This window comes from Berghia stephanieae, chromosome 11 (genome assembly GCF_034508935.2).
Source record: "Berghia stephanieae isolate SIO BIC M18660-M18661 chromosome 11, UCSD_Bste_1.3, whole genome shotgun sequence".
Classification (NCBI taxonomy): Eukaryota; Metazoa; Mollusca; class Gastropoda; order Nudibranchia; family Aeolidiidae; genus Berghia; species Berghia stephanieae.
The window spans coordinates 35,847,293-35,865,685 of record NC_088370.1 but is presented as its reverse complement, the minus strand read 5'-3'; the positions used below and the strand labels follow the sequence as shown (position 1 = coordinate 35,865,685).

Below are 18,393 nucleotides of genomic sequence, written 5' to 3'. Positions count from 1 at the left end.
TTCCAATTAATTACCATACGATAGTATTTTTCAATTTTACATTACCGTATTGATAAATTTTCCCTTACATTCAGTGTAAAACTGTATGTGAATGATACAACGCAAGGTTTATGAGATTCTGTAATTATAACCATTGTATAAGGCATTTAACTCTCTCCTTACCGACCATTTTCAGTATTTTCCCAAAATGGCAGGCTTACCCAGCAGAAAAATTGCTTTTTTCTTTAAACTCAAAAAATCTCTCTGCAAAACATGTGGTGTACGTGCAAAATAAATCCGAATAAGAAAAAAATGTATATTGTTTCGTAACAAATGTGACCATTTTGATGTAGGTGGTAAGGAGAGTGTTAAAGGATAATTCCTATATTAAGCCTTTAGTAAAATAACTGGGTGGGGTTCCTGACCTCCCATAGTGGGCAGGGAGGTACATACTGTGTCTTCTATCCCCTTATATCTGTTTTCCAACATGCTTTCTGTCTTTGTCTTGGAATGAGGTTACTTGATTTTGTCCTGGTCCTGGTTGGAGTCCTGGCTGGGAGGGAAACAGTCAAATGCATAGTTATTGTTTTGGGAGATGATATTTTTTTCCTTGTAAATGATCTCTCTGTAATGAATTATTTTATTTGTTATTTTGAATGTATAATGTAAGCATTTGAGTGTATTCCTCTTTGTTGGATCTTGTGCTTGTGTCTGGATGAGACTTATATGTGATCTCAAACTATGTACATTGGTGGTATGCTTTTGGAATCTACATCTGATCCCTATTTGTTTCCATTTCCCCCATGTCTTACTTTTTCTTGGGTGCTTTAATTGTAATTCTAGAACATTTTACTATCCCATTTTCTTCCTTTTTACTGGCGCTGATATAACCTAAATGTGTTGCAAGCGCCGTAAAACCCTTAAAAACAAAACAAACATTAGTAAGATAAGATAAAATAAGATAAGACAATTCAGTGGGTTTATATGAAGAAGGAGAAGAAGAATACGACTAATTTGATGGCAAACCCGATCAATACATCCAAGAAGATCTGGCAAGGTGGTGGTAGTAGTGTGTAGTAGGTAGAGTGCCAACCGCTCTTTTTTGTCATTAATTCAGGAAATGTCTGAAGACTGAGTTGTTCCTCTGTAAGGCTTATTTTTTAAAACATGAAATAGATGTTGCTTATATTTTGTTTCTGTATTCATTCTTATTATATTTATATAGATAGTGTCGTGATTTTAAATTTATTTTTGTTTTGCTTTTAAAAAAAAAATTCTGTAAAGCGCCGCAGAGCACGATTAACGTGGAGGTTTAGGCGCTATATAAATTCATTATTATTTCTTCTTCTTCTTCTTCTTCTTCTTCTTCTTCTTCTTCTTCTTATTATTATTATTATTATTATTATTATTATTATTATTATTATTATTATTATTATTATTATTATTATTATTATTATTATTATTATTGCGGGTGGTTGGATGGGAGCATCACCCTTGAATCATATACCTATGATGTTCGCATGGGTGTACGATCCGATAGTGATGTCGTTTCTTCTTCTCTTTACTAGCCTATCCTGCTTCTTTGGTTTGTGATTGTATTTTTGACAGGGGATATTTTTTTTTCTCTGTAAATCTTCTGCCTGTTAGTTCTTGGTTATTTATAATTTAGCTTATGATATCTTTAGGTTATGATTTTGATTTACATTTGTACTATTTTTGTTAGATTGCTTGTTTTTTTGTTTCAGCGGTCTCTCATATAACCTCAATTGTGTTAGAAGAGACCTAAAGCAACAAACAAACAAAATATTATTATTATTATTATTATTATTATTATTATTTTTATTATTACTATTATTATTATTATTATTATTATTATTATTATTATTATTATTATTATTATTATTATTATTATTATTATTTTATTATCATTATTATTATTATTATTATTATTATTATTATTATTATTATTATTATTATTATTATTATTATTATTATTATATAACCCCCTCTTCCCTTTAAAAATCAATGAAGGATTGTCTTCCATTATTCAAATTGATATCGAGTTGTCAAAAATATCTATCTGTTTCATATATATTATACGATTACTTAGTGGACACATTGCACCAAATTTGGGTCTTTTTTGGGTGTATATTATAGAGAGTATGCGCTTGGCTAAGAAGCTCACAACATTAGCATTCGGAAGTATAACGAACCAACACACACAACTGTGTGTAACTTTGAACGTTTATAGTCAGGTTAAATCTAATACAGTTTAGTGAAAATTGTTCATAAACGCGGATGGCAAAAGCAACAACAAAGACCCGGGTCACGTCAACTTCGAAATATCTATAGATAGAATGCGCTAGGCCAAGGAGTTCACAACATTGCCATCCGGAAGTATAACGGACCAACACACAAACTCTGTGTAACCATGAACTTTTATAGTCTGGTTAATACAGTTTAGTGAGAATAACTCACAAACGCGGGTGGCAAAAACAATAACAAAGGCCTGAGTGACGTCATCTTCGAACTATCTATAGGTCCAGTTCATAAGATGAGATGTATTAGTATTAGAAATAGGCTACATGTAGCTATCTTATTTAGGAAAGGGGTAGCCTAGGTCCCTTTATCTAGCTCATTTAATCGAGCGCTCACTCGCCTCACAAACAAAGGGGTCGACGTTGTCGATGGATGTGATCCGTTGTTGTGTCGATCGGAATGAGATGAAGAACAATGAATTAAAAATTAGATCCGAAAGAGGTTGTCAAAAAAACAAAACAAAACAAAAACCCCCAAAAAAACCAAAAAAAACCAAAAAAAAAACCCAAAAAAACCAAAACAAAAAAAAACAACCAAAAAGACAAAAACAAACAACCCCCCCCCCCCCCCAAACAAAAAACACAAAACAAAAAAAAAAAAACAAAAAAAAAAAAAACACAAAACAAAACAAAAACAAACTCTGTTGAAGTTGAAGAACAACCAAAACTCATACTCCTCATTACAGATATTTATAATGACTCCTCAACCTTTCACTTTCCTACCGATCATTTTCAGTATTTTCCCCCAAAAATGTCAGGCTTACCCAGCAGAAAAAAAAAATGATAAAAAAAACCCCCAAACCAGCTCTCTACAAAACTTTATGGTCTTATTGATTAAACAAAGATCGTTCTTAAAGTTTTTGTTGTACAAAATATATCTGAATTAAGAAAAAATGCATATTGTGTCGTAACAAATGTGACGATTTTAATGTAGGTTGTAAGGAGGTGGTTAAAGTAAATCTCAAAATTAAACAAGCAGTCATTATAACAATGGTCATCCTACTTAAAACCATTTTGAAGTGATTCGTTCCATTTGTTCTGGCTCCCCTGTCCAACCAACAGGAATCCGATTATTGGGACTGTTAGGTCTGACAGATAGTTATTTGCAGTGTCCCATCAAAAGGATAGCAGGCAATGTTGCTGTTCTGTTTAATACACCAGAAACCGGGATAAGCTCCAGCTTAATTGATTTATGGCTCTGACGAGCTAAAAGTAGATTTCATCTAGATTTCATCACATCTAAATACTTTCAAAGGCCGGACGTTTCATATAAAATGACAATGATCTATTTTTGGTTAATACATATTTTCTCCTTTGGAATGTGGACTTTTTTCTCTCTTCTATATTTCTTTTATTTTATTTTTTCTTTTCTTTAATAATAATATTAATAATAATAATAATAATAATAATAATAATAATAATAATAATAATAATAATAATAATAATAATAATAATAATAATAACAATAATAATAATTATAATAATAATAATAATAATAATAATAATAATAATAATAATAATAATAATCCTGATAACTTATATAGCGCTATAACTCCGAGACACCAGGCTCTAAGCGCTTAAATTACAAATTATTTTGGCTGAAACATAATCATTCACACATACAAGCACACACACAGACACACACACACGCACACACACACACACACACACACACACAATGCACACAACACAAACCAGACCTATCTTGCTTCTCATACCATCTACTAAAATCGAAAAAGATACGCGAACGTTTAAAAATAGACAAAGATTCTTTCTTTTTCCTCCCTTCTTTCTTCCTTTTAAAGTGAGTTTTTGTTATTGTTAGTCGCATCCGCAGATATTATCCCTGTCTCAGTAATATGCGTCATTTGTGTTGTGTAAAATAATTTTACTTGTTGTTTTAACCAATAGACCTTTCAAATCCTGTATTTAAATAAACAACTCAGACGGGCACTGGGACACCGGGTTTAACGTTATTTTGGTTCGTAAATGTCACAATAATACATAATGGAGTCGTTGACACGTCGGTAGGGCCCCGTGACCTTTGTGTGGTAATTTGAAATAAAAGTGTCTGCCTCTGTCCCTTTATAACGGCATTGGTCAAAGCGGGACTTTGGTTCCAACGACATTTCGATTTTTATCTCTCTGTCTCTCTCTCTTTCTCTCTGTCTCTCTCTCTTTCTCTCTGACTCTCTCTCTCTCTGTCTCTGTGACTCTCTCTGACTCTCTGACTCTCTCTCTGTGTGTGTGTGTCTCTCTCTCTGACTCTCTCTCTCTCTGATCTATCAATCAATCAATCAATCTATCTATCTATCTATCTATCTATCTATCTATCTATCTATCTATCTATCTATCTATCTATCTATCTATCTATCTATCTCACTCTCTCTTTGAGCGAAACTAGAAGTTGAATCGACACAAATCGTCCGCGCCCTCTGGCGGGATACAATAATATGACAAATGAAATGTAACGGGAAGCTGAATGGTTACACTGGTTGGGCCTTTGACAATCGTGTTCTTGAATAAGACCACTTGGTTTTGCCCATACCCTAGCTGGGAGTCTTTTTGTCCGATTTTTTTTTTCTCTCGTGTAAATCATCTCTGAGGATGACTTTATATATTTTAAGTTCCCAATGAATGATCAGTTTCATTGGGGATCTCGTGCTTGACATGCGTGAGAATTTGGGTGACTTCAAGCTCTTCTTTCCTGGAAATCTTCTCCATTATTGTGTGTACTTTTTCCTAGGCACCGCAATCCTTGTGTGTGTTTGTGTATGTGTGTGTGTGTGTGTAAGTGTGTGTGTTTATGTGTGTGTTTCTGTACTTTTAAATCGATCAAATTCTAAGTGGGTCGGTCACAAAGTATGATAAAGGTAATATAAGAATGAATGTTAAAAAACCCCCCAAAAAACAACAAAGTGAAACCGTTGACAGCCATCTATATTTTAGTTTTACCAGTTTTTGTTGACTTGACCCAATTCATTACCATTACCATTCATTGAGGCAGATGTGAGCAGAGAGAATTCTCATTATCTCTTTGCTTTTTTTTTTTTTTGTGATAAAGGCAAACCTCTCTGATTCATCTTATGTAAAAATGATGTAGACATTTGCTCCAATCTTTCCTTTCAGTTTGATTTTTGATTTGGTTTTACAAATTGTAATTTTATTGGTTGTTTTTTTGTTTTATTTTTTTTTTCTATCATCTTTTCAATTTAAAAAAAAATCGAATACCGCCAACACCGTCAGCATCGTGCTGACGTCATGGATAAAGAGATTATTTTGCCGGTAGTGCTTCATCTCTCCTCTCCTCTCCTCCATTTCCCGCCTCAAGTTGTTGTTTTCATTCATCCGACCTTTACCGTAAGTGTTGCGAATGTCTCAAAATTATTTGAGTATTGCGAATATCTCAAAATTATTTGAGTATTGCGAATGTCTTAAAATTGTTAATAAAAACATTTTTTAAATGTGTTTCTTTTCATAATTCTTGCTGTCTTTTGCTTGAAAATTGTCTCCAAAAAATGTATGTTTTAAAATTATGTATAATTTCATGATAGAACTGAGAATGCTGCTTAGAAATCTGATATTTACACTGGGTGGAAAAATAAACAACACCCCCCCCCCTCCACCCTTCCTTGCCTTCTTCTAACATAGTCAACCCTCTATAAAATATATATTGGTAAATTAGAAATTAGGTCATACTTCTTGATTTGAAAACAAGGTTTTCCTTTTCTTTAAAAAAAAATATATATATATATATATTGATCTTACTTTCTTTTCCCTTTTTGAAGCTTTTTTCTTCTTTCACTTCTTTCTTTCTTTCTTTCTATTTCGATTGTGATTCTTAACTTGTCAAAAAAAAATCTGAAAGAACTCTCAGGTTTGAGAATTTTACCAAGTTGCGTGACATTTTTATCGATCGGTATTTAAAAGCATTTTTTTCTCTGAAAAAAAAAACAAACCAAATTTATTTTTTTAAAAAGCAACAAAAAACAAATAAACAAACAAAACAAAACAAAACAAAACAAAAAAAACCCACCAAAACAAACAAACATAATGTGTTTTATCCAGTGACCCCTTATATAATATTATCTATGGATGTCGCTAGCATCATCAATTCTCGTACCAACATGAAGAATGGAGCGTGAAACTAAAAAAAAAATAGGTTAAAAAACACCCCCTTATAATTTTAACCTCATTTCGAAGCTTGACGCAATAGCCGGTGTAACGGTGGAGGTAATTTAATACCGTCATGCAATATCACGCCATCTTGTCGTTTTCATTGTATAACGAATTCGTACAGAGCTCGAGGTGTAATCTCGTTACATAATGTCATGGCTTGTGCCGTGTACTCAGAATTGTTCCCATTCATCACCCTAAAACTAAAACGTTGTGTTTTGCGTGCCTGGGCCACTAACCTTTTGGATACAAATATGAATGTTTCCAGGTCCGAAACAATACTTGCTTGGTTTCTGGTCTATCTCAATAAATGTCGGTTCCCGGCTTCCCATAGTGGGAAGTTTACCGGTTGCTTGTAGTGTTGTTGTTGGCTTGTGACTTTTATAAAGCGTTTTGATCACATGTAGTCTATATTGCCTCATGTCAAGTTTTATTCGTTTTTTTTTTGTTTTTTTTTGTCTTTTGTATTGTTTACTAGGGGTAGGGAAAGGTATCGCCTTTTTATTTCAGACCCACTGTCGCCCTCAAAACCTCACTTTGTTTTGACTGGGTGGGGTTCCTGACCTCTGATAGCGGGCAGGGAGGTACATACTGTGTCTTCTATCCCCTTATAACTGTTTGCCAACATGCTTTCTGTCTTTGTCTTGGAATGAGATTACTTGGTTTTGTCCTGGCCCTGGCCGGAATCCTAGCTGGGAGGGAAACAGTCAAATGCATAGTTATTGTTTTGGGAGATGATATTTTTTCCTTGTAGATCATCTCTCTGTTATGTATTATTATATTTGTTATTTTCAATGTATAATGTAAGCATTTGAGTGTAGTCCTCTTTGTTGGATTTTGTGCTTGTGTCCGGATGAGACTTATAGGTGATCTCAAACTAAGTACATTGGTGGTATGCTCTTGGAATCTCCATCGGATCCCTATTTGTTCCCAGTTCCCCTATGTCTTACTTTTTCTTGGGTGCTTTAATTGTAATTCTAGAACATTTTACTATCCCATTTTCTTCCTCTTTACTGGCGCTGATATAATCTAAATGTGTTGGAAGCGCCGTAAAACCCTTAAAAACAAAAACAAAAACTTTGTTTTGAGAGTAGATTATTGTTCAATTCACAATTGGTATTATCTAACTGGTATTACAATACAACAATAGAATAAGAATTTTTTTTAATGAATACGTCAATAATTGAATGCTTTCAAAATCTGTGACTAAAATAAAATATAATGTAATATAGATTAAATGAGATACACGCCGGTAACGAGGGTGTAAGCCAAGTTGAATTAGAAAGCAAACATGGAAGTGGAAGTGTACACACCATAGCAATCAGAGAGTGTATAGAGGGCATTGGTACACATACATAGGCATGGGGTTCTAAGAGGTCACAGTTTGGTGAGATGTCTGCCGACTGTTTGTCTTGGTATGCCTTGAGAGTGTGTATGTCACAGTGACACATGATCGACGCCTTTTCAATCTAGCTATTAAAAATAAGAATGATATTAATTTGTCAGAGTCGGAATTCGGTCATCGGGACATTTGAATTGACATCTTATATATTATATAAATTCTAATTCAACTGTATTAACCAGTCTATAAACGTTCAAGGTTACACATAGTTTTGTTTGTTGGTCCGTTTTATTTCCGGATGGCAATGTTGGGAGTTTCTTAGCCAAGCGTATACTATCTATAGATAGAATGCGCTTGGCTAAGAAGCTCACAACATTGCCATCCTGTAGTATAACGGACCAACACACAGAACTCCGTGTAACCACGAGCTTTTATAGTCTGGTTGATACAGTTTAGTGAGAGTTACTCATAAACGTGGATGGCAAAAAGCAAAAACAAAGATCTGAGTTACGTCAAATGTGTTCTATCTATAGGAGGTGTCCTTACCGTATCGGATAAGAGTCAAATTGTAACCCACTAAAGTAAAGTTAGGTTGGAATTCCCGATTAAAACTCCCAAAACATGAATCGACGACCTAGTGAAGAAATATCTATGTCCACTCGTGGCCAGTGGTATGAACATAGAGCTACTTTTGCTCTGAACTATCGATATGTTTACTTCTTTTCTTTTATTCCCTAAAAATGTTGCTTTATTTATATTTTAATTCGGCGTTTGATATTAATTTTGTCCTTTTCCATTTCTCTCTCTCTCTCTCTCTCTCTCTCTCTCCCCCCCCCCCCCCCTTCCCCCATTTTCCCCACTCCCGTCCCTTCACTTTCCCCCCCAACCAGGTATGATTACAAGACATTATTATTTAATTCCACCTTTTGCCTGGTGCCCAGAGGTAGACGACTGGGATCCTTCAGGTAAGTCCAACACTCTTATGGCTCTTCTTTTTACACGCCTGCTATTTGTACAAATTCTATCACAGTGGTATATACTACTACAACCATCATCACCACCACCACCACCACATCATCATCATCGTCATCGTCATCGTCGTCATCATCATCATCATCATCATCAATATCATCATCATCATCATCATCATCATCATCATCATCAATATCATCATCAATATCATCATCATCATCATCATCATCATCATCATCATCATCATCATCATCATCATCATCATCAATATCATCATCAATATCATCATCATCATCATCATCATCATCATCATCATCATCATCATCATAAACAAAGCAGCGTGTTTACATTTCTGAAGTTGGACAGCAACAAATCCTGTGATTAATGACTTGGTTGGACGAAAACATGAATATAAATCGCTCCCATTGCGAACAAGCAAGGAGAACGAACAGGGCAGACGTATCCTATCGAACCACTTTTTCTCTGGATGCCAAATGCTACCGTAATAATGTGATATGTACACCTACCTTTATTCTTTGATTACAGGGAGGTGTCAACAGGTAGATAAGATATCATTTGGTAACATCCCGAAATAAATGTTATCGTATCTCCCCCCCCCCTCTCTCTCTCTCTCTCTCTCTCTCTCTCTCTATCTATCTCTCTCTCTCTCTGTGTCTCTCTGCCTCTCTCTCTGTCTCTCTCTCGACACACACACACACAGTCTCTCTCTCTCTCTCTCTCTCTCTCTCTCTCTCTCCCTCTCTTTTCACTATTCCCCTCTACTCTCTCTAGCTAGCTCTCTCACACTCGATCCATTCAACCCTAACACCGACTATATCCGTAGTTTACCCGGGTAAACCTCATTCCTACTTATTACATTTTTCCGAGACAATACGTAGAATCCAAGCTAAGGTTTTGTTCTTGTTTTTTTTTTTTTTTTTTTTTTTTTTTTTTTTTTTTTTTTGCCATGTTAATATTTGAATATAACTATCTTTTTACATGCTTTAATACATTTTTTTCCAATTTGGAAAGGTAGAAAAGCTCTCTAGGATTGAGCGAGTTAATCTAAGTCTCAGTAAAATTATCAGCAGTACTGACAGGTAGTATCGTCTGATGGTTTCACACCACAATGTCATATCACTCTAACCAGTCCATACCCCAGACGGTTCACACATGATACTTTAGCATTCATTACTCGTGTGTAAATTACTTTCCAATAAACGAAGACCAAATTTCTGCGATCATCAGACTATCTAGTTGAACGGTGTGTTGTGACGAAGCTTCCGAGCGGGTTTGCGACGGTGCGCACGAGTGCGGTAAAAGAATTTGCTGATTGGGTCGATCGTCATAACATAGTAGTGTGAGCACTTTTAAGAAGCTACCGTGCTCTTTAAAAAAAAAAAAACAACAACAACAAAGCAGCTCTTTGCTTCGTACCCAAAATGTACTGAGTTCGAATATCCGCTGCGCTGTGTCTGTGGCCTTGAGTAAGTCACCTCGCCCTAGCTCTGTTTGTGGCGGCGCTGCATTCCGGATGACTCTTAGGTTATTCCAGTCCTTCCTTGGAATTGGATTCAGTAGTCTGATGTCACGTCGCCCAGCAACGGCGGACATTGGTTCTAAACAAAGAAAATCATTACTTTTTATTCTTCAAGCTGGCTAGAACTTATCATCTTTCTTGTGATCAGAATGTGTAAAAGTTAAAACATGATCAAATTTATGTTCCCCCCCCCCCCCTCTGGATACGCTTTTATGCTCGCCGGAGAAATATTTCATACGGGCGTCCGCCATTGTTCCGATAGTTTAGAGCCAGTTAATAAGTTACCATGCGTCATTACAAGGGAAGTGACATTACGACTGTTGAAGTGTATTGACCCTAATGACAAATTTTCCCTTACACCCACCACCCCCAGCGTTTTATTAACTCCCGTTATAATGTTATTATGTGTTAGGCTTGGGTTCCATCCCTCTTCTCCATCTGCTTTATTACAATAGGCTTCAACAGTCGTGACGTCACTTCCCTTGTAATGACGTATAGTAACTTAGTAACTCGTTCTAAACTATCGGATCAATGGCGGACGGCCTTATGAAATACTTCTCCAACGAGCATAAAAGTGTATCCAGAGAAAAACATTTAAAATCTGATCATGTTTTGACTTTTATACATTCTGATCACATGACATGTAAAAAAGTTCTAGCCAGCATGAAGAATAAAGAGTAACGATTTTCTTTGCTTAGAACCAAGCTGCTCGGTTCTTGCTGGGCGGACGTGATCTCAATGTCCCCGTCGAGCGCCGTTGGTCTGTCTTGGAATGGTTATAACATCATCCTGTTTAACTCGCTCTTCCTTCTGTCTGCACGTGTTCGTCATTTCACACATAACACACTTACGATTGTAGAACTCTGGCAAAAAATACATTTCTCTTGTTTTTGCCAGAAAACGTAGTAAGGTAAACTCTAAATATGGATCAACTTAGATGACCCCCAACATGTTCAACAGATAGTTCGAAGTTGACGTCATTCGGGTCTTTGTTATTGGTTTTGTTTTGTTTTGTTTTGTTGTTTTTTTTTTGCCATCTGCGTTTATGAGTGATTCTCACTAAACTGTCTGAACCAGACTATAAACGATCATGTTTACACAAAGTTTTGTGTGTTGGTCCGTTATACTTCCGGATGGCAATGTTGTGAGCTCCTTAGCCAAGCGCATGCTATGTATAGAAAGTTACAAACCTGAATCTGAAAAAGACTATGAATGGACTAATTGTTGGGCATGATCTAATTTCATTGTTATATGTTTTTTTTTAAATATGTGGAAAAACAAAAACAAGCAAAAACCCTATCTTGTCAGCGTAGGACTTCATGACTTCATACCGTGGTGCCGCCAATTATAGATGGACCAAACACCCGCTGGGACGGGAAAGTAGGATCTCGGATCTCTTCACCTCCCCTCCCTTTCTTTTTTTTTTTTTTTTCTTTACTTTGATGTATTATTTTAAACTGTAGATATATATTCTTTCTTTCTTTCTTTCTGTTCTTTATCGTTTTTTTTTTGATTCTTTGTTTTTGTTTTTGTTTTTGTTTTGGTCTTTTTCGGAATAGCTGGTGATTGATTTTGACTTCTCTACAACCCTTCTCTGTCTCTATAGATAGTATGCGCTTGCCTAAGAAACTCACAACATTGCCATCCGGAAGTATAGCGGACCGACACACAAAATTATGTGTTACCTTGAACGTTTATAGTCTGGATAATACAGTTTAGTGAGAGTTACTCAGAAACGTGGATGGCAAAAAAAAAAAAAACAATAACAAAGACCTGAGTGACGTCATCTTCGAACTATCTATAGATAGTATGAAGATGGGTCTTTGTTATTAATTGCTTTTTGCCATCCGCATTTAAGAGTAATTCTCACTTAACTGTATAGATAGTGTGAAGTTGACGTCATTCAGGTCTTTGTCTTTTTTTTTTTGCCATCCCGTTTATGAGTAATTCTCACTAACTGTATTAACCAGACTATAAACGTTCAAGGTTACACATAGTTTTTTCTGTTCGTCCGTTATACTTCCGGATGGCAATGTTGTGAGCTTCAGATCGTATGCGCTTGGCTAAGAAGCTCACATCATTGCCATCCGAAAGTATAACGGACCAACACACAAAACTATATGTAACGTTGAACGTTTATAGTCTGGAGAATACAGTTTAGTGAGAATTACTCAAAACGTGGATGGCAAAAAAAAAAAAAAACAAAAAAAAACAATAACAAAGACCTGAGTGACGTCAACTTCGTTCCATCTATAGTCTTGTTTCTTAACGTCGTGTGTTTGAATAGGGTTAAGGTTGTTAGTTGTCGTTATACAATGGCATTGTGCCGAGTTCCAGAATGCTCCATTTCCGCTAGCTGTCAATAATAGGCCCGCGTGGATGCATAACTAAAACAACCCACGTATTATTCGAGGACGGCTGACAATCGCATAGCTGCCAACCAGTACCATAAAATCGTACTTAGTACGATTTGGCCAATCCAGAAAAAAAAAAAAAAAAAAAAAAAAAAAAAAAAAAAAAAAAAAAAAAAAGAAAAAAAAAAAGAAGAAAATCTGATAAAAATTATCTTGGGAGAAAATTTTCGCCTCAGTAATCTGCTTCTGTCACCACCTCCCCATCACTTATGCCTACCCAGTATGATGATAAAGGTAAGCTTCTCTTAGTATTACAGTTCTGACCATTCTAGTACTTAAGTACATTAATAAATATGCCGTTTTAAGACATGAATTGTGAAAAGTTGGCAGCTATGCAATCGATTCCAAATAGGCTTCAACTGTCTGACGTCACGTCCGCCCAGCAACCAGCACTTTGGTTCTAAACAAAGAAAATCTGTACTTTTGATTCTTCATGCTGGCTAGAACTTTTTCACATGTTATGTGATCAGAATGTATGAAATTCAAAACGTGATCAGATTTATAATGTTTTTCTCCTCTGGATACACTTTTATGATCGTCGGAGAAGTATTTCATAAGGGCGTCCGCCATTGTTCCGATAGTTTAGAACCAGTTACTAGGTTACTATGTGTCATTACGAGGGAAATGACGTCAACGCTGTTCTAATAGCAATAATAGCCAGACTTTCCAACTGCTGAATTAACACGCCTTAGACTTTGGCTACATCGACAGTATCTCACAATATGATGATCGGTTATAAGTTCAAAGTGGTCCAAATGGGCTAGTCTGTATTGATGATATAGACAGAGTTACTCGGCTCTGCGGTCTAGTGGTATGACACTCGCTCTCGGATCTGAAGGTCCTGGGTTCGAGCCTCGCTCGTGCATAGTTGAGTCCTTGGAAAATGCTCTTCACTCGCATTTTTCTCTCACCGTACTTTGGTGTAAAATGAGTACCTGGCCGTTAACAGCGTTGTCTTTGTCGAAAAAATAATGTATTATTGGCGAACAGGCGTCAGGTCTTGTTCTTTATGTTTCGTGTTGCTTTGTAAAGCGCTTTAAGCACTTTAAGTTGATATTGCGCTATATAAATGCTCAATTAAAACATTACTCAGACGACACACACACACACACACACACACACACACACACACACACAGAGAGAGAGAGAGAGAGAGAGAGAGAGAGAGAGAGAGAGAGAAGGAGAGAGAGAGAGAGAGAGAGATGATGATGATGATGAGATGATGATGATGATGATGATGATGATGATGAATGATGATGATTGATGATGATATGATTGATGATGATTATGATGATTATTATATTATATATATTATATTATTATTATATTATTATTATTATTATTATTTATTATTATTATTATTATTATTATTATATTATTATTATTATTATATTATTATTATTATTATTATTATTATTATTATTATTATTATTATTATTATTATTTTTAAATTATTATTATTATTATAATTATTATTATTATTATTATTATTATTATTATTATTATTATATTTATTACTATTATTATTATTACTATTATTATTATTATTATTATTATTATTATTATTATTATTATTATTATTATTATTATTATTATTATTATTATTATTATTATCGTATCCAGCAGGTGTCTTGACTCACGCCTCGTCGTGTCTTGTAATAATGAGATGTTGGTGCCAAAACCCTGGAGTTGCAGAATTGTGGGGTCTGGCGTGAGGAATAAACAAACAAACTGACTGACAGCTAACGTTTTCAATCTCTACATCTACCCCTCATGGGAACCACACACACACACACACACACACACTTTCTCTCACACACAAACACACACACTCTCTCTCTCACACACAAACACACACACACACACTCTCTCTCACACACACACACATTCTCTCTCTCACACACACACACTCTCTCTCTCACACACACACAAACACTCACACACACACACACAAACAGTGACATTATCACTCATGTCCTGACAACGTCTTATTTAGATATCATGTAAACACAATGAGTTTGCAATATGTGGCTATGTCGTGGTCTAAAGGATTGACTCTTGCTTTCGGATCGGAAGGTCCTGGTTTCGAGCCTAGCTCGGCGCATAGTTGAGTCCTTGGAGAAGGCTCTTTACTCACATTATCTCATCGTACTCAGGTGTAAAATGAGTACCTGGCTGTTAACAGTGTTGTCTTTCTCGGAAAAAAAAAGTTACAGTATCGCCTAACAGGCGTCATGTCTCGTTCTACTTGTTCCATGTTGCTGTTGTTCAGGGACCCTTTGAGCACGTTTAGTGGATATTGCGCTGTATAAAATCTCAATTTTAATTTTAATCTTTTTAAATGTTAAAGGTTAAAAAAGGTTAGACTCGAAACGTCGTGAGATATGTGGTCTTGTACATCCCTTTTCGAGTCAACTCGTATAGTGTTTATTTATTATCTATGTTTACTTTAAATAAAAAAATTTAAAAAATAGGCAATTTTTCAAGTCCTTATCCAGTGATGCCAAAACTCAGGTTCCACCGAAAAAAAAATCCGGTCTGGAGAAAAAAAATTCGGGTTACGGGCAACTTCCGTCAAATTCCAGTGAGGTTAAATTGTTCCAATGATACCGCCACCCCCCCCCCCCCCCCCCCTTCCAATCACTATTACTACAACCACATTCACCTCATCATCATCACTACATCTACTACTACAACCACCAACACCACATCATCATTACCACTACTACCTCCACCATCACCACCTCATCATCATCACTACAACTACTACTACAACCACCAACACCACATCATCATTACCACTACTACCTCCACCATCACCACCTCATCTTCATCACTACAACTACTACTACAACCACCACCACCACCACCACATCATCATTACCACTACTACCTCCACCACCACCACATCATCTTCATCACTACAACTACTACTACAACCACCATCACCACATGATCACTACCACTACTACTACTACTACTACAACCACCACCACCACATCATCATTACCACTACTACCTCCACCACCACCACATCATCTTCATCACTACAACTATTACTACAACCACCATCACCACATGATCACTACCACTACTACTACTACTACTACAACCACCACCACCACATCATCATTACCACGACTACCTCCACCATCACCACCTCATCTTCATCACTACAACTACTACTACAACCACCACATCATCAATGCCATTACTTTTAAAAAACATCAAAACAAACTGATGGGGGACAGAGCAGGGATTAGAAATAAATAATCCTGGATCGATAGCATTTCTTTTGGTTGTGAGCCGAGTTATTGTACTAATCCATCCATCCATCCATCAATCCATCCATCCATCCATCCATCCCTTCATCCATCCATCCATCCATCAATCCATCCATCCATCCCTTCATCCATCCATCCATCCATCCGTCCATCCATCCATCCCTTCATCCATCCATCCATCCATCCATCTATCCGTCCATCCATCCATCCATCCCTTCATCCATCCATCAATCCATCTATCCAAATCCATCCATCCATCCCTTCATCCATCCATCCATCCGTCCATCCATCCATCCATCCCTTCATCCATCCATCCATCCATCCATCCATCTATCCGCCATTGCTTTCTTGTCGGCTATGTGGTCTTGTGGTTCGACACTCTCTTTCGGATCGGAAGGTCCTGGGTTCGAGCCTCGCTCGGCGCATGGTTGAATCCTTGGAAAAGACTCTTTACTCACATTCTCTCACTGTACTCAGGTGTAAAATGAGTACCTGGCCGTTAACAGCTTTGTCTCTGTCAGAAGAAAAAATAATTCTAATATCGCCTAACAGTCGTCATGTCTCGTTCTACTTGTTACATGTTGCTGTTGTTCAGGGACCCTTTGTAAAGCGCTTTGAGCACATATAGTGGATATTGCGCTATATAAAAGCTCAAGTTTTTGTGTTTATTTTTTTTTTAATTTTAATTTTTTAAATTTATTTATCTATTTATTTATTTATCTATTTATTTATTTATTTATTTATTTATTATTATTATTTTTTTTTTGGTTGCAAAACAGTTAAGCATTTGTTAATAGCTCTAAAATGCATAATGGGCGAAATAGTGATTTGAAGGAAAATCAGTCTCGCCATTAATTAAAGATGATGGCGTGTTAATGATGCAGTCCCGTTGTCACGCTGTGCAGCACTCTATTCGTCCTGGCTTGTACGCTACGCTGACAAAACGCTTTTTTTTTTCATTTTTGCTATAAATCGTATGCTTTGCAGTTATTATCTTATAGATGGTATGCGCTTGGCTAAGAAGCTCACAACATTGCCATCCAGAAGTATAACGGACCAACACACAAAACGATGTTTATAGTCTGGTTAATACAGTTTAGTGAGAATTACTCATAAACGCGGATGGCAAAAAGCAATAACAAAGACCTGAGTGACGTCAGCTTCATACTATCTATAAATAAAGAATACCGCCTACTTGTTAAATTGTTAAACATGAGACTTCTATGAAGACAGACACATGCTTCTTTTCATTCATTCGTCGATATTTGAAGTTAAAAAGAAAAGGAAGGGGGAAAAAACAAAACAAAATACAGAAAGATGTTTTGTCAGTTTTACGACGACACCCCCTGCATCTGATCCGCTTTTCTGTTGTCTGGTAATGAAGGATTTACGACTTTTTAATGTTCCTGCCTCTTCAAATTAAAATTAAATTAAAATGAGCTTTTATTTATCGCAATATCCACTAAATGTGCCCAAAGCGCTTTACAAGGGGTCCCTGGTCAACAGCAATATTTAACATTTAGGACGGGTCATGACGCCTGTTAGGCGATATTACATTTATTTTCGGACAGAGACAACGCTAACGGCCAGGTACTCATTTTACACCTGAGTACGGTGAGAGAATATGAGTAAAGAGCCTTCTCCAAGGACTCAACTATGCGCCGAGCGAGCGAGGCTCAAACCCAGAACCTTCCGACCCGAAAGCGAGTGTCGTACCACTAGACCACATAGCCGCACAAAGAAGACAGAAAGATGTTTTGTCAGTTTGACGACTGACTTCTGCATCCCCCCTGCATCTGATCCGCGTGTCTATTGTCTGGTAATGAAGGATTTACGACTTTTTAATGTCCCTGTCTCTTCATTCACGATGTATTCAATCATTCATTCCACAAGTAGTGTGATTGTCTGATTTTGTAACGCTTGGGTGCACGTCCGCGATTGCCTTATCCAGTCAAAATAAAATTAAAAACATTGTTGTTTAATCCTCTGCGCTTGTGGGATTGTGATTGGTATCAATCTATTCCTGCATTATGGGGTTTTTTATTCTTCATGCTGGCTAGAACTTTTTCAAATGTCATATGATCAGAATGTATTTTATAAAAGTCAAAACACGATCATATTTATAATGTTTTTCTCCTCTGGATACACTTGTTTGCTCGTCGGAGACGTATTTCATAAGGGCGTCCGCCATTGTTCCAATAGTTAAGAACCAGTTACTAAGTTACTATGCGTCATTACGAGGGAAGTGACGTCACGACTTTTGAAGCCTATTATCCGTTTATATCTTCAGAATCTAGAATGATCCATATTAAATTTATAATGCCACCACTGTTACATACAGTTAAGTCGTGGTAAAATCGTCACATTT

The 18,393-nt window shown here is 36.3% G+C and overlaps 1 protein-coding gene across 1 annotated transcript in view; it reads left to right on the top strand.

Moving 5' to 3' along the window:
- The window catches only part of LOC144956696 (exostosin-1a-like), a 71,069-nt gene that overhangs the window by 15,824 nt on the left and 36,852 nt on the right, over positions 1-18,393 (top strand). Inside the window, exon 2 of the mRNA XM_078887355.1 lies at positions 8,706-8,780. Within this exon, the coding sequence (XP_078743481.1) occupies positions 8,706-8,780 (75 nt within the window). The remainder of the gene's footprint in view (positions 1-8,705; positions 8,781-18,393) is intronic.